Here is a 27,395-nt window from a genome sequence, read left to right on the forward strand (position 1 = left end):
GAGGTGGAGCCCATGCCCTGCTGCCAAACTACCCGCCCCCAGCTGGATCACGTGGGTGGGCACATCAAAGTGTAAGGTCACCCGCTCACAGTCACCAGCAGAACAACTCAGGCCCGAGACCACACAACCCTCATTGCTCCTACAGACAAGAAAGCTGTCAAATTGATTCTGTTTTTCCTTTACTTTAGGAGAAATACAAATTAAAACATTACTAATAATCTACTTATTTTTGTTTTATTTACTTATTTACTAATTTTAAAGACAAAGTTGGTGTACCTTTGGCTAACCTGGAATTTCTGTGTAGACCACACTGGCCTCAAACTCACAGAGACCTATTGCCTCTGCCACCACAGTGCTGGAATTAACACCTGGCTTAAAACTAGCATTAAGGGGCTGGAGAGATGGCTCAGAGGTTAAGAGCACTTCTTCCAAAGGTCCTGAGTTCAATTCCCAGCAACCACATGGTGGCTCACAACCATCTGCAATGAGATCTGGTGCCCTCTTCTGGCCTGCAGGCATACATGCAGGCAGAACACTGTATACTAAATAAATAAATCTTAAAAAAAAAAAAAACAACTAGTATTAATATTAGTATTAGTATCAGTATTAGTATTATTGCTGCTGATTTGTTTTTCTGAGACAAGGTCTCATGTAGCACAGAACAGCCTTGAACTCACTAGGTAGCCAAAAATGGCCTTAAACTCTTGATATTCCAGTCCTCTACTTTCCATGTTCTGGAATTACCTGCACGCACCCCCAGGTCCAGCTAAAGTGTTAACTATTAAAGAGAAATACTTTTTTCTAAAATGTTCCCAGCTGTGGGAAGAAAAACTGCTTTGTGGGCAAATAAATCCAAACAAAGCCAAGAGCAGCTAAGGAAATACTCAGGAGTGAGTGAAGAAGTTTATGGAGAAAACTGGACATAGACTGTCCATCCAAACTTCCTGTTGATCCACGGAAATATACTGAGTCTTTTGGACTCAGGCAAGCACCAAGACCTCCCAAGTATAGACTCAACAGAAACAAAGATGCCTCATTGGCCTGCCTGGCGTTATGATGAGCACACTCTTACACAGCCTCATTTAATCCCCAACAAAAAAAAAAAAAAAAAACCGAAAAGGAGGCACCAAAGCTCAGAGACCAGAACCTGGTCATTTCTCCGTCGTCTCCTAGCACACTGGTTCTCAGCCTTCCTAATGCTGGGATCTTTTTATATAGCTCCTCAATTGTGGTGACCTCCATCAAGTTATTTTGTTGCTACTTCATAACTGTAATTTTGATACTGTTATGAATTGTAATATAAATAATTTTGAATTTAGAAGCTTGTCAAGGGGGTCAGGACCTGCAGGTTGAGCACCAGTGTCCTGGAGTCGGCTCAGAAACCTAGAGTCTTGTTGTTCTTCGGTTGTTGACTGTCTATAATCTAACCTAGTGACTTGAGTCCTGAGATCCTCCCACTTCTAATACTGGGGCTGAGGAAGTGTCACATGTTTCATTTCTTAACCTTTGTTTATTAACATTTTAATTACACTTATTTATTTAGAGTGGAGTGTGTGTGTGTGTGTGTGTGTGTGTGTGTGTGTGTGTGTGTGTATGCAAAGAACTTGTAGTAACCAGTTCTCTCCTTCTACTGTGGGTCCCAGGGATAGAACTGAGGTTCTCAGATGTAGTGTCAAGTACCTTTACCTGCTGAACCATCTTTTTGGTCCTTGTTTGCTTTTTTAAATGTAAGAATATGTGAAAAAAACTTTACAAATCAGTAACAAGACAAACCAAAAAGGAATAAACAATCTGAAATACTTTTTCAAAACTATACAAATAGCAAAGAGATGTTCCGTGTCTTTTTTTTAAAAAAAAAAAAAAAGGCTCTGAATGAGAATGATCTCTATGGGCTCATATATTTGAATGCTTAGTCACCAGTTAGTGGAACTGTTTGGGAAGGATTAGGAGGTGTGGCCTTGTTGGAGTAGGTGTGTACTTGTTGAGGGAGGTGTGTCACTGGGGTGGGCTTTGAGAGCTTCAAAAGCCCATGCCAGACCATGATTCACTGCTACTGCTCTAGCACCATGTCTACCTACCTGCTGCCACGCTCCCCACCGCGACAATAATGAACTAACCCCCTGAAACTGTTACGCAAGTTCCCAGTTAAGTGCTTTATTTTATAAATCATCTTGGTCATAGTGTCTCTTCACAGCATCAGAATAGTAACTAAGATGGGCTCTCAGATGGCTGGCCTTAAATTCCTGGCCCTCCTGTCCCCGCTTTCTGAGTTCTGGGATTTCAGATATGTACTCTCACACCTAGCTAATGTTCCACATCTTTAGCTATTAGAGAAATGCATGATGCTACTACCACTTCAGTGGGATAGCTCTAAGTCAAAACACCCAACTCCGGGGTGTGGCGTGTCCAGGTGTGGACAGCCTGGCATGCTGTTGGTGTAAAATGATGCAGAGAGTTTGAAAAGGTTTGGCAGTTTCTCAAAAAGTCAAAACATCGAGTTACCATGTGACTTGGCCATTCCAGTCCTGAGAAATTTGAACATATATCCACAAAAGGACTTTTTTACTAATATTCATAGCATTTTTATAACAGTAAAAAAGTAGAGCCGGGCGATGGTGGCGCACGCCTTTAATCCCAGCACTCATGAGGCAGAGGCAGGTGGATCTCTGTGAGTTCGAGGCCAGCCTGGTCTCCAAAGCAAGTTCCAGGAAAGGCACAAAACTACACAGAGAAACTCTGTCTCGAAAAAAAACAAAAAAACAAAACAAAAAAAAAAAAAAAAGTGGAAATGATCCAAATGTTATCAGTGACACATGAGCACCACAAAAATATTACTGGGCAATATAAAATGAATGAAGGGTGCATATGTGTGCAGTGTGCATGGATTTCAAAGTGGATACTAAGACAACAGGCAGACCAAGGAGGTCACGTGTGTGATTCCAATGACACGAAACTTCCAGAGCAGTCAAACATGTAAAAACAAAACAGATAGTGACAGCTATTATGGCCAATCTTCCTTGTCAACTTGATTGGCTCTGGAACCAACTAAAAGGCAAGCTGCTGGGCACTCCTGTGAGGGACTTTCTTGATGGTGCTAAATGTGGGCACACCTTCTGGTGGCAGCCCAGATGCAAAGGACATGGAAGAAGGAAGCCTGCCTTTTGCCTGCTTGCCGGCACTCTGCAGGGAAGTTCATCTAGCCTTTGCTACTGCATCCCTTTGCTGGCAGTAGAACCAGCTTCTCCAGGCTCCCAACACAGACTCAGGCCATAAGTCTCCAGGAATCCTCCAGGCCTTCTGTGCCAGGCTGGCACTGGTGAGACATTCAACATGGTGGACTGAATAACTACCAGGTTCTTGGCCTCTCCAATGTGAGAAAGCCACTGTTTAGCTACCCAGACTTTATTTTGTAAGCCAACAATTCAGTGTGTGTGTGTGTGTGTGTTCTGTTCCTCTAGACTAGAGAACCACAGCTAATAATACACTGCCCATGGAGTGGGGGATGAGGAGTAGCTGCTAATAAATACTAAGTTTCTTTCTGGAATAGTGATTTTTTTTTTGGGGGGGTGCCTGTAGATATTCAAATGTGGTAGAGGACATGTTTGCACATGTATGCAGGCCAGAAGTCAACCTTGAATGTCCTTCCTCAACAATGTCTACTCTGTTTTTTAAGAGGTTTCTTAATTGGGCTTGGGGCTTGCCCATTAGGGTAGGCTAGCTGGCGATGGAGTCCTGGGATCTGTTCTCCTCTGCCTCTCCAGCACTGGGATTAGGAGAGTGTGATCCCCAGGAGTTTTCTTTCTGGGTGCTGGAGTTGACACTCAGGTTCTCATGCCTACATGCCAAGCATGATATCAACTGAGCTACCTCCCCACCTATTAGGGGGATCTGTCTTAAAATCAGATTATGAGTGAGACTTCAATATATTAAAATCCCATAAGTATACACTTTAAGTAGCTGAATTTGGTGACATCCAAATTATGCCTCAATTTAAGTTAAGATGAATTTTTAGAATCTGAATGGTCAGGTTGAGCCTGCATTTCTTCCAAGCTGATGGAGGCTGCTGCTATCCAATTCCCACAGCCTGTAGCTCCAACTTTCGAACCTGCTGCGTAAGTCTCTGTAGCACAGTTAGGGTTTTTGTTGTTGTTATTGTTGTATATGATATTATTGTTTTATTTTTACTTTGAGGTTCGAAGATGATTTTATTCGAGTTTGAAAGAAAAAAAGACAGAGCAGGCAAACTGTAAACTCTTGCAGCTGAGAGAAAGGGGGGGGGGACCACAGGGGCGGAGAAAGTTACACCCCTGAGATCAGTAATGGTAACCTGTCCAAAGCTGCACATGGCTGGATGGCTGGAGACTAGCTCTGTTGGGAGAGTGCTTGTCTACCGAGCAGAAAGCCCTAGGCTCCATCCTCAGCACCATGTGAGATTCGCAGCGGTGGCTCCATCCTCAGCACCACGTGAGATTCGCAGCGGTGGTACGCCCTTGGCCAGCCCAGCTACGATCCATCGTCCTCCAATGCACAGAACTAGGGGCAAATTTGGATTCCATAGGAGAGGGAGAAGGGAGAGAGGGAGCGGGGAAAGAGGGGAAGACTAGGAAAGAAGACATCAGCACCACAAGAAAGTTCCAACTGTCAGGTCAGGTGAGCTTGGTATTTTGGCCTGTATCTGGAAAAAGAAAAAGATACATTTTCTGACTCAAAAGTACGCAGGTCTACCAGTGAAGGCTTGTAAGTAACTGCCACGTTTAACGTTTTTTAAACGAAAAGATTTAGTTTCACGCTCAGACTTAATCCTCTTAACCAAAAAGCTTGGAAATTGCTTTGAGGAGAGAGCGAGCATGAGAGAACCAACTAGCTAGAGAAGAAAGAGAGAAAGAGAATACGCAGAGGCGCAGTCTCTCTCTGTCTGGAGCCGGTCAGGGCCACCACGCTCTTCCTCCTTGGGGACCCGGTCGCCCTCCTCGCCCGGCCGGCAGCCCAGGCCGTAGGTGCGTGGGAGCCCGCGAGGTCCGCGTCCAGGCTCGCACGCGGCCGCCTGGCCGAGCTTCGAGCCTTCGCCCCTCGCGCCTGTTTCCATGCGCGCAGGGAAGGCCGCGCCCCGGACGCGGAGAGCAAGGGACGTAGCGGGGGGCGCTGGCGACAGTCGTCCCCGAGCGCGACTCCAGGCCACTCTCCCCGCGCACGTCCCATCTGCAGAAAGGGGGCCGCGGGGCGAGGCCGGCGTGCGCGCGGGGGTCCCCCGACGCCCCCGAGGGAGGGGTGCGTCCGTCCGTCCGTGCGTCCGTCCTGTGCGTCCCCCGTGAGGCGGGCGCCCGGGCACTGCGGCCGCCGTCGTCCCTGCGAGGGTGGGCAGGGCTGCCGGGGGCTTCCGTGGGCTCGGCCTCGCCCACCTCTGGAGGAAAAGCAGGGGAAGCCCCGGCGCCCGGCGGCCGCTGGCGGTGGAGCGCAGAGGACACGGCGCCGCAAGTGCCCGCGCCCGCCCGTCCAGCTTCGGGCCAGGGTCCCACCCCGCCCGGCGCGCGCCTCTGCCTCCAGCGCCCAGCCCCGGGGAATGCGGCGGCCCCCGGCTCCTGGCGCCACTCGGTGTCTCGGCTGGGCCTCCTCGCTCGTCTCTTCCGCGGCCCCGACGCTCCCGGGCCCCCTGATGGCGGCCAAGTGGTTCAAGGAGTTCCCGCTGACCCTGAAGACCGCGTCGGAGCGCGCCAGGCCCGGGGGCGCCGGCGGCAAGCCGCGCAAGAACTCGGAGACGGGCGGCTCGGCGGCCACCCCGGGCAAGGGCCGGAAGAACTCGGCGGCCGAGCTGGGGGGCAGCAGGGCCGGCAGCGGACCCCCCAAAGACAGCCGACTGTCACGGGACAGCCTGCAGGGTCTGATCCAGGCCGCGGCCGGCAAGGGTCGGAAGAACTCCCGGGTCACCGCCACCGCCCCCGCTGCCGCCACTGAGGAGGAGCCCCACCGGGGTGCGGTGGCCAAGAGCGCGGGCTGCAGCACCTACATCAGCAGGCTCATCAAGGTGGACACGCAGGAGAAGAACGGCAAGGGTGGCTACCCGGGTGGTGGCAGCACCAGCAGCTCCAGCAGCTCCTCTTCCTCTGCGTCCTCTTCACCTTCATCCCTGGGCCCCGAGCTGGACAAGGCCAAGATAATGAAACAAGACACGGTAAGAATACAGCGTCTCTACCCACCTGTCTCAGTGCGGGGAAAGGGGGGGGCGGGGGGGAGGTTCATGGGAGCCTGATGAACCCCAATATTTTTTATGTGTGAGATAAGTTGAAGCTGTTTTCTAAGGTCCCCCCGTGTCCATTCTGACTCCCAAGTGACCATTTAAAAATCATTAGACTGACTTTCTCTTGGAAAGATTCTCGCCCAGGCTTCAAGACCCTGGCTGCAAAGTTTGATGTATTTGGTTTTTGTTTGTGATTTAGAAGAGCAGTTGATGGGAAGGGAAAGAAATTGGCCCTTTTATGGGTGTGGTATACCCTGGTTCTTGATTTCAAGTTTGTCGTCAAGGGGTCTACCAAAGCTAGACTTCTGTATGGCTTACACCTCTTGAGCATACAGAGCAACGGGAGCCTGTAAACTGTGAAGTGTGGATTGCCCATCTCCCCAGCCTCTCAGAGTTCCAGCATCGCCAAGATGACAGGCCTTCCATTCATTCTGTGGATATTTGCTGTGCTATAGAGTAAGGGCCATGGGCACTAAGGGGGTGAGGGGGCAGTCCATAACAAGGAAATGCCCTTAAGGAAATTGCAGATCAGGAGAGAAGGTGTTTCCTGCATCTTAGTCACCAGAGGGCTTCTGGGTGCTGTCCAGTGTGGGAAAGGTTAGGAAGGGGAGGAGAGGACCTGTGAGCTTACTCTCCATCCTCACAGGGCAGAGCTGGGCTTTCTGTCCTGTGAGAAATGGGGAGCAAGAAGAGCTCCCGCCCAGACTTTAAGCTTCAGCCCGAGCAACCTGTTCCTGGTGAGGGGCTTTAATTTCCTCTTGGCTTTCAACAAGCTGCCTACCTAGGCTGCCAGGGAGTTGTGGCATGTGTAAGGTGGCATATATTGGGTGCCTGTTCACTGCTCCATTTAAGAGTTCACAGCGATGTTTAGTGTGCCTGTCCGGTGCCAGGCACTGAGCAGAGCCATTGGAAGATGGATGTGGACGCGTCTCGTCTATAACTGGGGGGTGTACCTCACTGTTGGTCGAGACCCTCACAGCAGCTTAGAGCTAAGGATTGAGTGTCACGTCCTGTCTTTCCTGCTGTATCTGAGTTACAGCATGTGGAGCAGGTGTCAAGAACGGGTGGAGTGAGTGGCAATCGCAGTCCCCTGTGGTGGGTGTCACTTTTGGGTGGCTGACATCTCTTAGGTTGTCTTCTCCAAGGTGGCAGATTCCTCCAGTCTGTTCCATTCTCTTCACTTCTCCTTTAGCTGTCTGAGTTCTTTCCTCGTGCTCCTGTACTACCTCATGAGCTTTCTAGAGGATGTTCTGCCAGAGACTGTGGAGCGGGCGGGGCTCTGGCTTCCTCCTGAGAAGGGGTCTCACCCCGTAGTGTCACTCAGCCGCTACCGAACAGAACTGCTGTGCACACAGAGCTTCTCCATGTGCCCTGTGGATTTGGTATGATAGATGCTCTTGGACACAAACACCATCAAAATTCTGTCTGGTTTGTAGCTGCTGAATCACTCTCCCTGTGAATTATGGAACCCAAAACTTCTGCCGTACTGTTCGGTGCTAACCTGTGAAGCCTGTCTCTTTGGAGCTCGTAAAAATTCCTTGAGGCATGCAGGGTGGTGGTGGCACATGCCATTAATCCCAGCACTTAGGAGGCAGAGCCAGGTGGATCTCTGGGAGTTGGAGGCCAGCCTGGTCTACAGAGCGAGATCCAGGGCAGGAACCAAAACTACACAGAGAAACCCTGTCTCGGAAAAAAAAAAATTCCTTGAGGCCAGGAAGCAGGTCTTAGATTCATTTTGACCCAGCTCAGTGCTGTGAGGTGACTGATTCACTGGGACTATATCACTTAGCTGACAGCAGACTCTGAGCTGTCAGGATGTGGTAGAACAATTCTTTTGTGCACTGAGGCTACAGATACCCTGCACTTCCCACTGCCCACCCTGCCACCCTCTAACCCACGAGCAAGAGTTTAGGTGAACTGTCACAAATCAAGTACAAAAAGAAAGTTTGTCTGACAGAGATATATGATCAAGTACAAAAGCTGTCAGAACTAATGAGAGATTTCTGACTCCTTGTTCCTGTAGGAGATTTCGGTAATGCTGTTGGGATTTTCGTATCTGGGAACTCCTTAGCAGCTGTCCTTTCTCATTGGACAGGTTATCATTTTAGAAGACTATGCTGACCCGTATGATGCCAAACGGACGAAAGGTCAAAGAGACGCAGAGAGAGTGGGCGAAAATGACGGCTACATGGAACCCTATGATGCCCAGCAGATGATAACAGGTTTGTGGCTGGGTTCTGCGTGACGAGGACAGAAACACCATTCTCATTCTGAGTGTTAGAGAATTGTAATCAGGGGTGGGCGTGGTGGCGCATGCCTTTAATCCCAGCACTTAAGAGGCAGAGGCAAGAGGATTTCTGTGAGTTCAAGGCCAGCCTGGTCTACATAGTCAATACCAGGACAGTCGGGGTTATGTAGAGACCTTGTCTCAAAAAAAAAACCCTAGAAAGATATAGATAGATAGATAGATAGATAGATAGATAGATAGATAGATAGATAGATAATAGATACATAGATAGAAGATACATACATACATATATAGACACATAGATAGGTGATAGATCTATGAGGAAGAGAGCAATTTAAGCAGATCCTGTTGACTGGAAGAAACAGAAATTAGATCCAAATCTTAAAGGGAAACGTTCTGAATGTCTTTCTGAGTGTCCTTCAGAGTTCTAATTTGAAGAGTTTTGTTTTTAAGTTTTTCTAATTCTGTGCAAGATGGCGTTTGAGAGTCTGCTCAGTATGTGGCCCTCACCTTCTAAAAACTTTTATTGCATTGTATTCGGGCACACTTGTGCACTAACCTGTGGGAGACAGTTATCTCATCCGCTGTCATATCAGGCTTAGTGCTGGTTGGCGCCTTTACCCGCTGAGTGTCTCACTGGCTTCACGGTCTTTAGTTTTTAAGATTGCTAATACATATATCTTGGCCACATTCAAAGGCATTGGCATCCATAATGGGAGTCCTAAGTCAGTACAAATATATACTTAAGGGGTTTGTAAACATTTGCAGATGTAATATATTTTTTTGCATTGTGGTAGAAGATTTACCTTAAGTCCTTCAACATTGAAACAAAACAATTAATTACTAGGGAACAATTGGTTAACGGTCATTGTCAGCCATTCCAGTCTGTGGCCTGAACAAACCCTCTCATGAGTCTTGGGGTCAGACCCTTCCCCTTTCACTCAGTTCTCGTAAGTTGGTGTAAGCAGTCCTCAGGCAAAACATCAATCTAGTTGTTCAGATTTACTTGGGGAATTTTAAAGTAAACACCCGTAATGGAATCTGTGGCTCCTGAGTGCCAACTCGAGTATCCTGTTCACACGTGGAAGACTTTACTGTGTTGAGACACACCGAAGAGCTATCCAGCTCGGGCTGGGCGAGCCGTCCCTGCAGAGGCCGGCGGAGAGGTAGCTGTCACACCCTGGAAAGCCAAGACAGGCAAGAACGAGCCAGCGACAGGAAAGCTCGGCTCTGTTTCCTGCTTCCCTGCTCACAGAGATAAGGTACCACCATGGGGAGGGTGTGCCCTGGCCAGGCTATGACCCTGCAGGTCACTGGACTGCGGCCCCTAATGAAATCTGTGAATGAAAGGAAGTGAAAACGAAATTAGTCACTTTTACGAAATATCAGCGGTTTAAAAGGAATAAGGGAAAGGATTGACTTTTACATATAACCAAGGAAAAGTGTTCTATTTCCTTTTTATTCTTTTCCTTTTTATTTATTTTTAGAATTTGATACGTAAGTACAATGTGTTATGGTCACACCCACCCTTCCCCTCCAAATCCTCCTGTGTCCCCACACCCCCCCTCAAATACATGGCATCTTCTTCTATAGCATATATAATAGATGACATATACGCATCACTGTATGAATATAATATACATAGAGCCTACTGCATCTGATCAGTGTTTGCCACACGCACATGGGTGTAGGGCTGCCCCAGGGGTATGGGCATCCCGGGCTTGTCCCTGACGGAACTGTCTCTTCCTCTTTTAACAGCCGTGGATTTCCTGAAGCTTCTCAACTTGTGGGGTTGGGGATGATTGTAAGCCCTTCCCGACCCATGCTGATGTGTTTGCTAGTGTGGTCTTGAGCCCGCAGCCACAGCTGCTGAGAATTCACGACTGTAGCCCCTCTGCCAGGTCCAGAGGACATTGTTACAGCCATTCTCCTGGTCCTCAGGCTCTTACAGTGTGTCCCCCCTTCTTCCACAACCTTAGCCTCGGCTGTAGCAGTTGTTACAGATGCCCCCTTGGGGGATGGGTATCCAAGGTCACTTTTCTCTGTGTTTTGACCAGTTGTGGTTCTCTGTGGTAACCTCCACTGGCTGCAAAATGTAGCTTCATCAGAGCAGTGGTGGCAACTCACACACACCTTTAATCCCAGCTCTCAAAGGGCAGAGGCAGGTGGATTTCTGAGTTCAAGACCAACCTGATCTACAGAGCAAGTTCCAGGACAGCCATGGCTACACAGAGAAACCTTGTCTCAAAAACACTAACCTACCCCGCCTCCAAAAAAATAGAAAAGGAAAGCAGCTTCTGTGAAGGGGTGAGAGGTGCACCAGTCAGGAGAGCCCAGGAGTACAGCTGCCTCTCTAATTGCTCCTCTTCTAGTCCCCATGCCGGGGATTGAACCCAGAACTTGGAGCTTAGTAAACCCGGGTTTTGCAACTGAACTGCATCCCCAGTTCCACTATCTTTGTTTAATCACCACAAAAGCTCTCTAAAGGGGCTAACCATTCCCCTGTTGTTACTAGCTTAGAGGACTTCAGGCTTGTCCCACTCACAAGACTTATTTATTTATTTGGTGGGTGGGTCAGGCGCTTGCCACAGTTCATGTGTGGAAATCAGAGGGCAACCGGTAGGAATCAGTGCCCTCCTTCTACCATGTGGGCTCTGGGAATTGAACCCCGGTCAACTGAGAGCATGCACCGTTACCTGCCAAGCCATCGAGACACACACATACTTTTTTTTTTTTTAAGTGTGTACTTTTTTTTTCTTTTAAAGAGACAAGGTCTACTCACTATAGTTTTTAAACTTGTTTGTTTGTTTGTTTTTCAAGACAGGGTTTCTCTGTGTGGTCCTGGCTGTCCTGGAACTTGCTGTATAAACCAGGCTGGCCTGGAACTCAGAGATCCCACCTGCCTCTGTTAGCATTAAGGCATTGGCCACCACACTCAGCAAGGTCTGTTCCCTAAGCCAGCCAGGCTGGCCTTCTGCATCAGCCTCCCAAATGCTGGGATTACGGTCATGAGGCACTCTGGATGCTGTTTTGGTTCTCACTGGGCTTTGTTCATTTGTTTGTTCTGAGAAAGGGTCCTGCCCTGTAGTGATGCTGTCCTTGAGCTCACGGCTCTCTGCCTTCCTCAGCCCCCAAGTGCTGAGATTACAGTCTCTCGCCCGGCTTCACAAGACTTTTTCAGAATAGATGAAGAATTTGAGTAGAGATCTGCCACTCCAAAAGGGAGTACTCTCTTGCCAGTGCTGCGTCCCTGAGAGACACATTTAAAATAATACCTGCTCAAAGTCATGTGGTATACCAAAGTCAAAATTGAGCCTGAGCTAGTAGCATGTACTCCAAGACTTGAGAGCCTGAGACAGGAGGATACTGAATTCAGGGCTAGCCTTGGCTACACACTGAGTTCTTATTCCCCTACCCATGTACCAAAGAAGTTTAAAATGTCCAATATGAGATAAATATAATAAGCTGTGCATGGTAGCACACACCTTTAATCCCAGCACTTGAGAGGCAGAGCCAGGCTGATCGCTATGAGCTCAAGGTCAGCCTGGTCTACAAAGAAAGTTCTGGGACAATCAGGGCCGTATAATGAAACCCTGTCTCAAAAAAAAAAAAAAAAAAAAAAAAAAGGATAAATATAAGAATATTTAGGGCTGAGTGGTGGTGGGGCATGCCTTTAATCCCAGCACTCAGGAGGCAGAGGCAGAGGCAGATGTATCTCTGTGAGTCTGAGGCCAGCCTGTTCTACAGATTGAGTTCCAGGACAGCCAGGGCTACACAGAGAAACCCTGTCTCAAAAAAAAAAAAAAAAAAGAGCACTTAATATTTGAGTATTTATCAAGTTCTTTGCTTTGTTTTAAATAGTATGGATAAATATAAAATTAATTTTTTCAATGGTAAGTTAGTTCAAATGTACTACAAATAATGTAAATTACTAACTTTCAACATTGTGTGATGGTGCAAGCCTGTAATTCCAGCACTCAGCAGGCAGAAGCAGGATGATCGGTGTTAAAGACCACCCTGTATTACATTTGGAGTTCTGGCCCAGACAGTAAGACCCTGTTTCAATAGAAAGATAAAGTTTAAAATTACCTTATTTATGAAATTAGTAATTTAAGAATGCAATGCTTTTCTGGTAACAAAACAATCTCTGGGTCAGTTTAACTTAATGTTTCTTCTTTTAAAATACATACCACGTATACTCTGTGCAAGCGTCACAAAGACGAGGTTTCATCATATAGCTCTGGCTGTTCTGGAACTCATGCAGACCGGTCTGGCCCTCCAACTCACGGAGATCCTCCTGTCTCTGCCTTCTGGTCCTGGGATTAAAAGTGTGTGCCACCGCTGCCTGACTTCCCCCTGAAAACTTTTAACTTGCAGAACTTAAGAATTTACAAATAAATTCTCCTTGAGGTTTAGGATTGTTAATTAAAAAAAAAAAAACAGGACTGGGTACGAAGTGTGATTAGCGTAAACCTGTCACTTTTCTGCTAAATGACAGGAGCGGTTTCCCTGAGCAGCTGATCCCGTGCTCTGTGTAATTCAGCAGTGGAGCCACAAAACTGAGAGTTACGCACTAGGCGGGTCTTTAGGAGCTCCTCAGGCACCTGTCAGTTAGCAAGAGGATTCTTCCACAGGAGGCATTAGGATGCTGCTCGGCAGGAGCTTTGAGGTGCCAAGCTTGCCAAATAACCTCACCAAATGCCCCGCCACCAGTGTAAAGGCTGGGAGTGCTAAACAGTCGAGGAAACCTAGGTCCAGAAGAGTGAACTAAGTTGTCCAAATCACTCAGCTGAAAAGGGAGTTACCAGGGCAGCTGGCAGCCTGTGGCTTTGACTGCTCAACTCCTGTCAAAGACTGTTTTTGTTTATTTTTTTAATTAATTAATTAATTTATTTATTTATTTATTTTTGGTTTTTTGAGACAGGGTTTCTCCATATGGTTTTGGTGCCTGTCCTGGATCTTGCTCTGTGAAACCAGGCTGGCCTTGAACTCACAGAGATCCTCCTGGCTCTGCCTCCAAGTGCTGGGATTAAAGGCGTGCGCCACCACCGTGCGGCCAAAGACTATTTTTAAATTTTTGTTTTGCCTCTGAGTGGTTTTATTGGCTTGTTTAAATAGTCAGGTCTGAAGGACAACCCCAGCATGTTAAAAATTATTGTAGAGAAAAATCCACATGAATGTTTGTTTTTTCCTTAGTGCTGGAGATTGAGCCCAGGGCTTCACACCTGCCCAGAAGTGTTCTGCCATTAGACTGCACCCCAGCTGAGTCTTTAATCTGTCTCTCCTAGGTAAATTTCAGGGTGTCTGAATTAGATCTGCCTTTGTTGAAGTATCCTGAGTTAGCTGATAGGAAATGCTAACTTCAGATTAGGAACTTGAGCACTGGTAGAAGACCGTGGTAAGACAGTTGTACAACAGCCCCGTTCCTGACTCCAAGAGGAAACAGAGCTTCACGAGGCTTCGTGTTTAGTGATTTTGGAAACATGAAAAGGATTGGGGGAAAGATATGTTATTTAGAATCATAATTAAAATTTTATATGTGTGATTGGAAAGATGGCTCAGTGATTTAGAGGACCTGGGTTTCATTCCCAGCACCCACATGGCACTCACAACTGTCTGTAACTCATTCCAGAGGGTCTGACGCCCTCTTCTGGCTTCCACGGGCACTGCACACTCATGGTGCACAGACATATGTGCAGGCAAAACATTCATACACATAAAATAAAAGTAAATAAATCTAAATTTTTTTAATGAAAAAAATTACAGGAACTCTTTTTCGTAAAGATACATACAAAGTAAGGTATGGATGGTAGAGAAGCATGGACTGCCCACTCAGTGGCCTGCAGGGCAGAGGCCTAACAACACCCATCAGGACGCTCCAAGGCTTCAGTGAGATTCCAGGCATGGCATACCTATGATGTACATGGCGAGCAAATGTAGTCAGCTTGACTGTTGAGAGGGAACCCTATTTTTAAAGAGAATCCTAGATAATATAGGGTCATAATAGTAGTTAAATTTGTTGCCAGGTGTAGTGCACTCCTGTAATCCCAGTCTCTGGGAAGCTGAGGCAGGAGGATCACTGCAAGTTAGAAGTCAGCCTGTGCCCACAGAGTGAGACCCTGCAAAATCAAAGTTGTTGATAGTTAATTAAGAAAGACACTGGCCTTCTGCTGTGTGTTGGATGTGAATGACTTAATTATGTGCGCTGAGAACTACGGGCTGGAAAGGGGAATTTTCCAGTCCCGGTTAGGCTTTGTACATATCAGTAGCAGTTTTCACTGGCGTGGGGCAGCCCTGGGTCTCAGAGAGGCTGCAAATGAGTGTTTATCTGCTGCCCAACCACAGCACCCCGTTGTCTGCCACAGTAAATGGCCTCTATCGGCAGCCAGGGTGTAGCTTCCTCTTGCCATTTCCTCCTTCTCAGGCTCATTTCCTCTTGGAACCAGCCCTGCACGTCAGGGGCTATTCTCCCTGCAGGAAGGGTCGGCTTACAGCCCTGCGATTGTTTCTGTTTCTATGGTGCCTCAGGTTGGGGACAGCCAGGTGTTGGAATGGGCTGGAAGGTTAATGCCCTGGAAGGGGGAGGTGTCTAGGCTCTTTTCCGCCTAATCAAACATTGTTTCAAAAGATGTTTTACCAACATCTCCATTCCTGGGCCATACAAGGAACGAGGGTTTTCAGCTGTGTGCTTTCCAGTTGGCTACTAGTCCATTTCAAATGGAGGGAACAGGAAAACGCCACTACAAAGACATACTGCACACAGATGGAATAACTCAAGATGCCGATCACTGTATCTCATTGGAATGCAAGTCTATTGAAATTTCCTTGTGAGCAAAACTTTTACCCTAAGGAAGGACTCAGGACCTCTACCTAAGGATGGACTCAGGACCTCTACATAAGGAAGGACTCAAGACCTCTACCTAAGGATGGACTCAAGACCTCTACCTAAGGATGGACTGAGGACCTCTACCTAAGGATGGACTGAGGACCCCCACCTAAGGATGGACTCATGACCTCTACCTAAGGATGGACTCATGACCTCTACCTAAGGAAGGACTCAAGACCTCTACCTAAGGATGAACTTGGGACCTCTACCTAAGGATGGACTCAAGACCTCTACTTAAGGATGGACTCAAGACCTCTACCTAAGGATGGACTCAAGACCTCTACCTAAGGATGGACTGAGGACCTCCACCTAAGGATGGACTCATGACCTCCACCTAAGGATGGACTGAGGACCTCCACCTAAGGATGGACTCATGACCTCTACCTAAGGAAGGACTCATGACCTCTACCTAAGGATGGACTGAGGACCTCTACCTAAGGAAGGACTCATGACCTCTACCTAAGGATGGACTGAGGACCTCTACCTAAGGAAGGACTCATGACCTCTACCTAAGGATGGACTGAGGACCTCTACCTAAGGAAGGACTCATGACCTCTACCTAAGGATGGACTCAGGACCTCTATCTAAGGATGGACTCATGACCTCTACCTAAGGATGGACTCAAGACCTCTACCTAAGGATGGACTCAAGACCTCTACCTAAGGATGGACTCAAGACCTCTACCTAAGGATGGACTCAGGACCTCTACCTAAGGATGGACTCATGATCTCTACCTAAGGATGGACTCAAGACCTCTACCTAAGGATGGACTCATGACCTCTACCTAAGGATGGACTCATGACCTCTACCTAAGGATGGACTCAAGATCTCTACCTAAGGATGGACTCAAGACCTCTACCTAAGGATGGACTCATGACCTCTACCTAAGGATAGACTCAGGACCTCTACCTAAGGATGGACTCATGACCTCTACCTAAGGATGGAATCAGGACCTCCACCTAAGGATGGAATCAGGACCTCTACCTAAGGATGGACTCATGACCTCTACCTAAGGATGGAATCAGGACCTCCACCTAAGGATGGTCTCAGGACCTCTACCTAAGGATGGACTCATGACCTCTACCTAAGGATGGACTCATGACCTCTACCTAAGGATGGACTGAGGACCTCTACCTAAGGATGGACTCGGGACCTCTACTTAAGAATGGACTGGAGCTACAAATGATTGTGAGCCACCATATGGGCACTGGGAACCGAACCTGGGTCTTCTATGAGAGTAGCAAGTGCTCTTACCCACTGAGATGTCTGTCTCTCCAGCCCTGAAGTCATGATCTTGGGAAACACTGTCTGAACTGAGCATGAATAAGTTTTAATTAGAAACCTAAAAATTCTAAATCCATCCCCTGAGTTCCTTTGTGTGTTCTGCTTCCTTTTGCTTAGTTCTTGAGAAAAGATCTTTTATTTTTTGAAATGCCAGCCTTATCTCAACTGAGCCAAGAACAGAGTATGTTTTTGTTTCTTGTTTTTCATAGCTACCTCTAGAATAGGCAAGGAAGAAAAAGCCATGGGTTTAAAGTCAAGAGACTAAGACAAAGACACAGCTCTGGCCTCAGACAGCTGGGCCCCTGACCTGATGTGAGGTGAGCAGGGGTCAGCCCTGCCAGCTGTGTTCACAGCATCATCTTGTGATGTGTCCTTCTGTGTGGGGATGAGGCCAGGAGAGATTAGCCCCAGGGAGTCAGAGGAAGCGGGTGAGAGATGTCCTCAAGTTTAACTGCTCATTAGAATTCCTAGTAGTGTGTACCATCTGGCTCGCAGGCTCCATCCGCCAGTGAAGTCAGGTCCTGTGAAGGTGAGGACCAGCTAAATAAATGTAGATTACAGTTTGCCCAGGTAATTCCAGTGAGCGTAGACTTACATGGGATTGGAGGCACAGGGGTGGTTGCTGACAGGGTTCTGAATTCCACAGATCCAAAACCTCACTCTAGAAATAAAGTCATCACACATACCACGCACACATACATCATACATACACATACACATACACACACACTATATATATATGCACACACACACACACACACACACACACACACACACATATATATATATATATTCCTCACTAGTCTAGAACTCTCTGTGTGTCCTGGAACACAGAGACCACCTACCTCTGCCTCCTGAGTGCTGAGACTAAAGGTGTGCACCACCATGCCTGGCTAAAGTTTGCCCTTTTTAATTAGTGGCCTTCCTTGAATAGCTTTCTCCATCTGTTGTCCTTTCTTTGACTAGAGCTCTTACTGGGTCAGTGACTGTCCAGGGAACATCATTTGTCCATTTGTTCTCCTCTGTGGGAAGTCCTGCAGGCTCATTGGTCCTTTTGCTGCCTGCCTCGCCACCCTTCTAACCCTTCCTTGCTCCGTCAGCCACCCTTACATCAGAACCCCTTGTCTGGAGCCCGCCCTGGGCTCTCCGTCTTTTCAAATGGCCGTCCTCTTCTCCAGCAGTTGCTTTTATTCTCACAGTAGTAACAGCTATCCGTGGCACAAATCTCCTTGGCACACTCTTGCAGATCCACATTGTCCTGTGCCTGGACATCCCATCGCATCCCATCATGACACAGTATGGGTCCTGCCGACGTAAGTGAGGTGTGGTGGTCCCTGCCCCGGCCATCTCTACCCAGTTGGAAACATGTATGTCGAAAACTAAGCACACCGTAGTAAACACACAAGGCAAGAATGGGCCAGGACACCATGGCAGCTGGTGAGCTCTGAAGGACAGCAGAGGACCAGCTGGGCAGGAGAGGCTTTTCCAAGAGGAGATGCCGAATTAGATTCCAATGGACTAAAAGACCACAGATGCTAATAGACCTCAGTGTAATATGTAGGAATCTTCAGAGATTCCATTTGGTTAGGGCGACCCGGTAAGGCCCCTAGGCCCAGACTGGTCAATCGCCAGACACTACTGACCCTGTCCTACAGTGGCTAGCTGTTTAACTGTTAATCAGCTGGTTTATATCAGGGTTTCACTGTACACTACTATGCATCAGTTCAGGCCAGATATTTATCACTTCATCCGATACACTGCTGTTAGAGTTACCATAAAGTGACTCATAGATATAATTGCCTGTTTTTAAATTTTTTAAATGGCCAGGCATGGTGGCACCGGCCTTTAATCCCAGCACTTGGGAGGCAGAGACAGGCAGATCTGTGTGAGTTCAAGGTCAGCCTGGGCTACAGAGTGAGTTCCAGGACAGCCAGGGCTGTTACACAAAGAAATCCTGTCTCAGGGGAAAAAAAAAAATCTTTAAATGGATTTGCACTGTACACAGCACAATCCAAACTTCTTATTCTTGCTTTTGAAAGAAACCTCGCTTCCAGATGAGTTGCAAACAACTGTAATCCTAGCTCTTGGGAGGCTGAGGCAGGAAAGTCCTGGAGTTCAAGACCATCTTTCTCTACATCACAATCTCCAGGATGGCCTGGCCTACACGGCACCTTGTCTTTAAAAGGAGCAAAGACAGGGCTGGAGAGACGGCTCAGGGACTAAGAACACTTACTGCTCTGGCAGAGGACCAGAGTTGGGTTAGCAGAACCCAAGTTCATTGGCTCAGAACTGTCTGTAACTGGAGCTCCAGGGGATCTGGCACCATCCTCTGGTTTCTGCAGAAACACACACATAATTAAAAATAAATAAATCTTGAAACTTTTATTTTAAAAAAAGAGAAAGATAACAGAGCTGGAGGGATGACTCAGTGGATAAGAGCAGTTGGCTGCTCTTCCAGAGGTCCTGAGTTCAATTCCCAGCACCCACATGGCGGCTCACGATTCAATGCCCTCCTCTGGTGTGCAGGCTTACGTGCAGACGAGGCACTTGTATACATACGTAAGTAAATCTTCTTTTAAAAGATGACAACAAAACTAACAAACACCCCACATTTATGTCTCTGGGCTTTCCCCTTCTCCAGCTGAGATCTTCTCCCAAATCGCCTCCTTTTCTCTGGACTTCTGCCTTTGAAGCTTTCCTCTCGGTCCCCCGGGATGGCAGCGCACCCCTCATGTTTCCCAGCTCCCTATCTTCATTCATGCAGCTTCCTCCGCTGGAAGTGACCTTCTCCATCAGAGTCAGCTCATCTTCCATTTTTCTTCCACTTGGAGTCCATCCAAGTGTGTGTCAAAGAGTAAGGTTTCTAGCGCCCAGCTTCCTGCTTTCCACCCCGGGCCCTGCCACGTACTGGTCTGGGTCATTTCCTCAAGCTCTTTGTGCTTCGATTCTCTTTAACATGGGGACACCGTCCTGTGTATCTCACAGACTGGCTGTGAGTGTTACCGCACTGAGAACAGCGCCCGCTGCCGGGGCAGGTGTTACAGAGAGGCTATTTTGTTTTCTATCGTAACACCTTTTATTTGGATTTATCCTTCAGTATGCTTTTTGAATGTGTCTGCCTTCCACTACCCTGAAAGTGTCTGTATCTTAAGAACCAGGATGGAAGCCAGGCATGGTGGCGCATGCCTTTAATCCCAGCACTCAGGAGGCAGAGGCAGGTGGGTCTCTGAGTTCAAGGCCAGCCTGGTCAACAAAGTGAGTTTCAGGACAGCCTGGTCTACAGTGTGAGTTTCAGGACAGCCTGGGCTACACAGAGAACCCCTGTCTCAAAATAAACATAAACTGACGAAGGCGAATAGCTTTCCTGGTATGTTGTGAGCAATGCTTTCAATACCACAAACAGCTGGTTTTCCTTCAAATTCTTTCATCTGGGCTTCCTAGCAAGAAGTGTAAGAACTGAAGGAAAACTTTACTCAGAGCAGACACTAGGGCAGGAAGTGAAACTGCTCTGCAGAGGCCCCCTCTCCACCACCCTGACAGGGGACCTGGAGGCTGCTGCCTGCAGGCATCAACCCTCCTCTTAGGCTGGGCCCAGGCGTTCTTCTTAAACCTGTCTCTAGAACTGACTCTCGGCAACTGTGCAGACTGTCTGGGGACGGTGTGACATTTCAGATCATGTGCATGTTGGTTGTGCAGTAGCCAGGAAAGCTCTGGTGCCTTCCTCTGGCTTCTGCAGCGTGGCCGGAGAGTTGCCAGCCCAGCCCAGAACAGTTTTAGAGCATTCTACCGCCTTAGCCGAAGGTAACGGGGTTACCCGCGGGCCTCATGACACCTGTCCATGTCCATTGAGGTGCTCTGTGTGACCTGTATGCCCGATTTTCAGAAATCAGACGTCGTGGTTCCAAAGACCCCCTGGTGAAGGCTCTCCAGCTGCTGGACGGCCCGTGTGAGCCAGGGGAGAGCATGAAGATGGAGGCCACAGCCAGGAGACGCAGCTCCAAGGACCTGCTGGGGAAGCCACCACAACTCTATGACACCCCCTACGAGCCCTCGGAGGGTGGCCAACGGGTGGCAGAGGGGAAGGCCCGGCCAGCAGACAGCAGGCTGCCAGAGGAGGACGATCGACCTGCCGCTGAGTATGAGCAGCCCTGGGAATGGAAGAGGGAGCAGATCGCACGGGCCCTGTCAGGTGAGGGTGCAGCACCTGCCACTCAGGGCCCTCTCGTCCTAACACTTCCGGCTTCTCAGAGCTGACACACTCAATGGTCCAGGCTCACCCACAGTGTGCCCCTCAGCACATGTGTATGTTGAATAAGGGCCAAGTGCAGGTGGTGAACATACCCGTCACCTAGCATGAGTTCACTCAGGTGGACACTCTGAAGAAGTCCTCAGAAATCCAGAGCAGAGTTCTGGATACTAGAGGCTAAGGGAGGGGAGGAGGAGGAGGGGAGCGGCTGGTCTCCCATGCCCGGCTCCAGAGGAGCAGCATCTCTGATGACCCATTGCAGAAGGTACTGAGAGAGATGCACAGTTCATAATGACTTTAAAGGCTGCGTCATTGTCTTTGTTTCCTGACTGGCAAGTCTCTTATTTTTATTACATCTGTTTGTTTGATTATTTGTTTGTTTATAAGTGGGAATGAGTGTAGCATGGTAGACCAGAAGACAGCCTGAGGAAGTTGGTCTCTCCTTCCGTCATGTAGGCCCCAGGAATCGAACCCAGGCTGTCAGGCTTGGTGGCAGGCACCTTCACCCCTGAGCCATCTTCCCATCCCACAAGTCTCTTTTGTAAGAGGGCATTTGAGGTAGAGAAATAAGAATCTAGCTACGGATGAGGCCCAGATTATGCCTGCATTGCCAGGACTTGGAAGGCAGGAAAATCAGGAGTTCAAGGCTAGTCTGAGCTCTCCAGTACTCTGTGTGATCAGAACGACAACCAGGCCGAAATCGTGCCCTTGAAACTATTGTTTCCTCTCTTTCTGCATGTAGCTGTGGAGATGCCTTCAGGGGCTGTTGGAAAAGCCTCCTTGATCACTTTGCGTTGGTTTCCCATCACCGAAGCTATCAAATTGGAAACAGCTTCTCTAGTTCATGGCCTCACTTCCTCTTCAAGCCTGTGAGCTGCTCACTGGGAAATAGCAGGTCTGGGTGAGATAGGTTAATGGCCAAAAACCGGAGAGAAAACTGGATGGGTTTTGTTGTCACTTATTTTCTTCGTGCCTCAGTTTCCTTAGTGAGGGTGTTAGAGGCATATGCCACAATTCCAGCTACAGATTGATTCCTCTAGAAAGATATTCCAAAGTAAAACCTAGATTGAAGGTAGAGCCACGTCTTCAAATGTGGATCTTTTGCTGCAGGGGCCAGGGAAAGCATCTCCTATTTAGTTAGCCCAGGCTGATCTCAAACTCCTGGGCTCAGCCTCTCAGGTAGCTGGGATACCACCATGCTTTGCTTGTGTGAGGGTTTCTAAGTAATTTAAGGGAAAGTTGATAAGCTGTCCTAAAGCAAAACAAGGAGAATGGGGTGGGAGTGTGGGCTGGAGAGAAGGCTCAGTGGTTAAGAGCACTTCCTGCTCTTGCAGAGGACCTGGGTTCAGTTCCCAGCACCCACGTGGAGGCTCACAACCATCTGTAACTGCTGCTCCCCATACATAATTTTTCCATTTGGCTTTCACAGAATTTATTTTGCCTTTGATTTAGAATTTTCAAGGTATCTTTTCCCCTTAACAGTAAATCAAATTAGAAGTGGAACCAGCATGCTACTTGGTGGTGCATGCCTGTAATCCCAGCACTTCCTACACAGAAGCAGGAGCGTGGCAAGTTCTAGGCCACCCTAGGCTGTATGAGAGCTTGTCTGGAAGAAAAAAAAAAGCAAAGCCAATATGAAGTGCCTCTGCTGGGCCTCTCCTCTGCCTGTCCTGGGTCTCTCCACAGCTCTAAGGTCTCATGTCATGGCTTTGTTCTGTTTCTGAGTGTTTTGTCTTTTTTGCTTTATTATTTCGTAGTGAAAGTTGCCGCTGATTCTATAGAAAGAGATAGACTCACTACATTTCACTAACTGTATGTTTAAGTCCTTTGAAAAACAATTATTCTCCGAGAATTTCATACAGTGTATTTTTATCATATACTTTGCTATCCTCCAGCTCCTCTCTGATCTTACCCCCTTCGCCCACACGACTTCTCTCTGAAAAGAAAAGAAAGGGGGAAAGCCACTGAGAACGTGGAGTCCTGTTGGTGTTGGCTCACTGCTCCTGAGCTGACGTGGTGTCCGTTCTGGAGTGTGATGGAAGAAGACGGATTTCCCTGTCCTAGCAGCTGTCATTTGTGAATAGCTTCTTGGCTAGGGGTGGGACCCTGTGCCCGTCCTCTCCTTCTGGCTGGGATTCTGTCGGGCTTGGGCTTGTGCAGGTTTGTGTGAGCTGTCACAGTCTCTGAGTTCATGTGTGTCTGCCAAACGCTGTTTCATCTACCACATGTGGCTCTGACGGTGTTCCCGCCTCTCTTCTGCGCAGGTCCCTGGACCTTGAGGATAGGTTGTTCAGGGCAGAGTGCTCTAGAGTCACACTTGAAATTTATGTTTAATCTTTAAAAAAAAAAAAAAAAAAAAAACTTTTAAAGCATTTTTAGAATAAAAGTCCATGCTGAACGTGAGTCTCCTCTTTGTGTTCCAAAACTGTTTTAAACTGATGAGTCACCTCAAGGAAAGTGGTCCCATAGGGACAGTAGCATTGTAGTCAGATGTCCATGACAGCAGGGGCATGCCTGTCTAGGGACACTGCTGCACAGTGGAGCTTACCTTTAAGGAAGAAATGTTTCTTCCCTGGGCTAAAGCAGGCATGAGGTTTTCCCCTCTGAGGTCACATGGCTAGCTTCTGTGGTCTGTGGTACTGAGTGACATCTTCCTTCCAGTCCAGTTTGAGGGATCCGATCGACCTCCCAGCAAAGAGGAGACGGGCCGAGCGGCACACCACTGGCAGAAGACCTTGAAGCCAACCCTGTCAGACCACAGTGACAGGGAGAAGGTGGACCCGGGCCTGGCCCTGGAAAAGCAGCCGTGAGTCTCCCTCCGTGACTCTGTCACAGCCTTGTGTGGGGTCCCCTGGCCCATTTGGGGCCATCCCTTTCGTGTATGAATTCTTGCGTAGTGGAACTTCCAAGCACGGTGCGTTTGTTCAGGATAGAAGGGCCTGTACCCCAAGAAGTCTGCTTAAGCCTCCTTCATACAGAGGGGAAGCTTGCTTTATTTTTGAATGAATGTTTTATTTTTATGTTACAAGCATTTTGCCTGCATGTGTGTGTGTGTGTGTGTGTGTGTGTGTGTGTGTGTGTGTGTGTGAACCATGTACATCCTGATACCCGAAGAGGCTAGAAAAGGGCATTGAATACCCCGGAACTGGAGTTGTGTGAATTCACCGTGTGAATGTTAGGAACTGAACCCAGGTCCTCTGCAAGAGCATCAAGTGCTCTTAACCACTGAGCCATCCCTCCGGGCCTAGAGGGAAATGTTTCAAACGACACCACCCTCCTTGACTTGGCTGTGTATGACTGAAAGGCTTAGTGATGGGGACCACTGGAATCTGCATCGTGTCTGTTCTACATGTGAAACCGGGTCCACCGGGGCTGTTGAGCATCTTTAGAAGCTCCGTACAAACCGTGCCTTGTGGGGTGGTTTTAAGTGATGCTTCCAGTGGGGTGTAAGCTGCACCGTGACACTGTTTCTTCTCTGCCTCTGTTCAGTTGGTATCATGGCACCATTACCCGAGCTGAGGCCGAGAGCCGACTCCAGCCCTGCAAAGAGGCTGGTTACCTGGTCCGAAACAGTGAGTCAGGCAACAGCAGGTACTCCATCGCACTGAAGTAAGTGTCCTCACCCCGCGAGCATCCTTGTCTGAAGGCAAGGGTGTGCTGTACAGTCTTTCCTCCCTGGGGTAGATGGGCAGTCAAAACAGGTATAATTTGAAGGTGGTCACAGGGTGCGTATCACCACAAAATGAAAGGCATTTACTTAGACAGCAGATGGTGAGACGCTGATCAGAACTGACACTGGGTAAAACCCCCAGCGTCTGTTACAGTCGTGACGCTCCCGTTTTCATCATTGAACATTATCGATTTCTACCTTATGTCATCAGATCTAAGGCCTCTTAGAAGAGAAATAATTCCTGATTAAAAAAAAAAAAAGTGAAGCTGGGCATGGTGGCCCAGGCCTTTAATTCCAGCATTCAGGAAGCAGAGGCAGGTGGGTCTCTGTGAGTTCAAGGCCAGCCTGGTCTACAGAGTGAGTTCCAGGACAACCAGGGATACATGGAAAAACCCTGTCTTGAAAAACAAGAAAACAAAAACAAATTTTTAAAAAAAAGTGCCAAGGCTGGAGAAATTGCTCAGTAGTTAAGAACATTGGCTGCTCTTCCAGAGGACCCAGGTTTAATTCCTAGCACCCACATGGCAGCTCACAACTGTCTATAACTCCAGTTCCCAGGAATCCAATGCCCTCTCTGGCCTTTGTAGGTACCAGGCATGCACATGGTGCACAGGCATGTATGTAGGCAAAACACTCATAATATATAAAATAAATAATAATAATTTTTAAAAAAGAATAGTGTCTGGGGTTGGGGTGCAGTGCAGTGGTAGAGTACTTGTCCAGCACACACAAGCCCAAAGTTTGTCCAACAGCAGAAAAGTAAGTCATAGGCCAATAAAAATTAAAAAGACAGTGCAGTTCAATCTCTTCTGTGGTTTTTTGTTTTTTAATTTTAAAAACTTTTATGTTAACAAGTTTTTGCCTTCATGTATATCTGTGCACCATGTGCATGCCTGGTACCCATGGAGGCCAGAAGAGGGCACCAGATTCCCAGGAACTGGAGTTACAGATAGTTGTGAGCCTCCTTGTGGGTGCTGGGAACTGAACTCAGGTCCTCTGCAAGAGCAGTAAGTGCTGTTAACCCCTGAGCCATATCTCTGGCAAACACACACACACACACACACACTCCACTTCTTTCCTTTCTTTTCTTTCTTTTTTTTTTTTTTTTTAGACAGGGTTTCTCTGTGTAGCCCTGGCTGTCCTGGAACTTGATTTGTAGACCAGGCTGGCCTCAAACTCACTGAGATCCTCCTGCCTCTGCCTCCTGAGTACTGGGATTAAATGTTATGTGCCACCCTGCCTGGCACTCCTTTTTTCTTTGGAGACGGGTCTCACTGTGTGGGTTTATCTAGAACTTAGTGGTCTCCTGCCTCTGCATCCCCGGTGAGAGAATCTCAGGCATGTGCCAACATGCCCAGAGCCGGTTGGTTTTCGTTTATTCCCCAGTATGAGGGACCTTAATGAATATCGAATCCCTGATTGTCAGAATGCCAGCTGCACTTGATACCAGTCTCTTCTGGTGCAGAAGGAGATGCGGCGTTGCCTGTAGCTCGCTCTAATTGTACACAGAAAACTCACTTTGGCCTGGTGGGCTTGCCAGAATGCGTCTCATGGAAATTCTCATTGCTCGGTGAATTCGGTGGCACTATATTGGAGGATCATTGTCAAGAGCCCCAGCAGCACTTCCTTCCTGAGGAAGCTGAGCCCCTGCAGCTGAAACAATCAGACTGGAAGGGAAGGGTGGGGGAGGGGCACGAGCGCAACACGGCTCAGAAAATGGGGCAGGCCGCTGCGTAGACAATGCCAGGAACAGCCACTGTGCTCCCGAAGCGGTGTTTGGGGATTAAATCCTTGAGCCTCCGGTCCCAGCTGTCACTATGTGCAGCCAGGACTGGTCTTCCTCGTGAGGGCAGGGGCCAAATGGGCAGTTATTGTTGTTATTATTATTAATGTGTTCCTTTGGGGGAAATAAAGGAGAAGAAACGTCACATGTCTTTAGCAGTGGAGAGGGGTTCGGTATGAACGGTACAGTGGCGGCAGCAGGCCCAGGGTCATTCACTAGTCCTACCGTTTGGGCAGTAGAAGGGATTTATTTGACTGTTCCCCTCCAGTCCCGACCACTGGTGTGTAGTAATGATAAACAAGTTGAGGTGCCAGGCATTTAGAAACTTCCAGACACTCCATCAGCTTGCTGAATGCCTTTCTGTGTATGTAGAGTGGTTGCAGGACAGGAAGAGGGCCCGTCCACCTCTTGTGAGTCTGGCTGGGATGGTTTCCAGTGGGGATGGACACTCTGCTCACTCATTCATGTCTTCTTGTTTTTCCCCTCCAGGACTAGTCAAGGGTGTGTCCACATCATAGTCGCTCAGACAAAAGACAACAGATACACACTGGATCAGACGAGTGCCGTGTTTGACAGCATCCCTGAAGTGGTACACTATTATTCCAGCGCAAAGTTGCCCTTCAAAGGGGCAGAGCACATGACCCTACTCCACCCTGTGCACAAGCTTCACTAAACTTTAGCCAGCCAGAGCCCAGGCACCTTCGAGGGCGTTGGCACCCACCAGCATCACGTGGACAGGACTCTGCTGCTGCAGACCGGGAGTCAGGTGTCTAGAAGTCAAGCAGTCTTTGGTCCTAAATCCAGGACACATGGTCTGACCTGTTCTTTCTCTTCCTGCCAAGTAGCTACACTCTAAGAAAGTATTGCTTGCCCGTTGCCTTCACCCTCAGAGCAGGAGGTCTGTCTGGGGTAGATCTAGAGTTCAGGAGCACTGACTTGTCCCTCAGTGCTGTTCTCTGGAGTGCCTGGCCCCTGAACATCAGAAAACCCCTCGGCCTTTGCTAGTGGCCACGTGGACTGGAAGATCCTGCAGTGAGCCCCTC

The 27,395-nt window shown here is 48.2% G+C and overlaps 1 protein-coding gene across 2 annotated transcripts; it reads left to right on the forward strand.

The window, feature by feature from the left end:
* Positions 1–5,560: 5,560 nt before the first annotated feature.
* On the forward strand, positions 5,561–27,087 carry She (Src homology 2 domain containing E). Of its 2 annotated transcripts, XM_059264809.1 has the most exons (6): positions 5,561–6,169; positions 8,331–8,457; positions 20,537–20,842; positions 23,561–23,705; positions 24,389–24,508; positions 26,842–27,087. In XM_059264809.1, exons 1-6 carry the CDS (start codon positions 5,561–5,563, stop codon positions 27,023–27,025), a joined length of 1,491 nt encoding a protein of 496 aa, XP_059120792.1. In that variant the 3' UTR covers positions 27,026–27,087. The 2 variants fall into 2 exon arrangements, with proteins under 2 accessions (XP_059120792.1, XP_059120793.1); XM_059264810.1 differs by lacking the exons at positions 23,561–23,705; positions 26,842–27,087 and having other exon boundaries at positions 24,389–24,507.
* The last annotated feature ends 308 nt before the right edge of the window (positions 27,088–27,395 follow it).

The sequence above is a fragment of the Peromyscus eremicus genome, chromosome 6 (assembly GCF_949786415.1).
Source record: "Peromyscus eremicus chromosome 6, PerEre_H2_v1, whole genome shotgun sequence".
NCBI lineage: Eukaryota > Metazoa > Chordata > Mammalia > Rodentia > Cricetidae > Peromyscus > Peromyscus eremicus.

Coding starts and splice junctions, on each gene's coding strand:
- She (XM_059264809.1), top strand. CDS start 5,561: ATGCGGCGGCCCCCGGCTCCTGGCGCCACTCGGTGTCTCGGCTGGGCC. Junction 6,170..8,330: donor AGATAATGAAACAAGACACG/GTAAGAATACAG, acceptor CTCATTGGACAG/GTTATCATTTTAGAAGACTA. Junction 20,843..23,560: donor GATCGCACGGGCCCTGTCAG/GTGAGGGTGCAG, acceptor TCTTCCTTCCAG/TCCAGTTTGAGGGATCCGAT.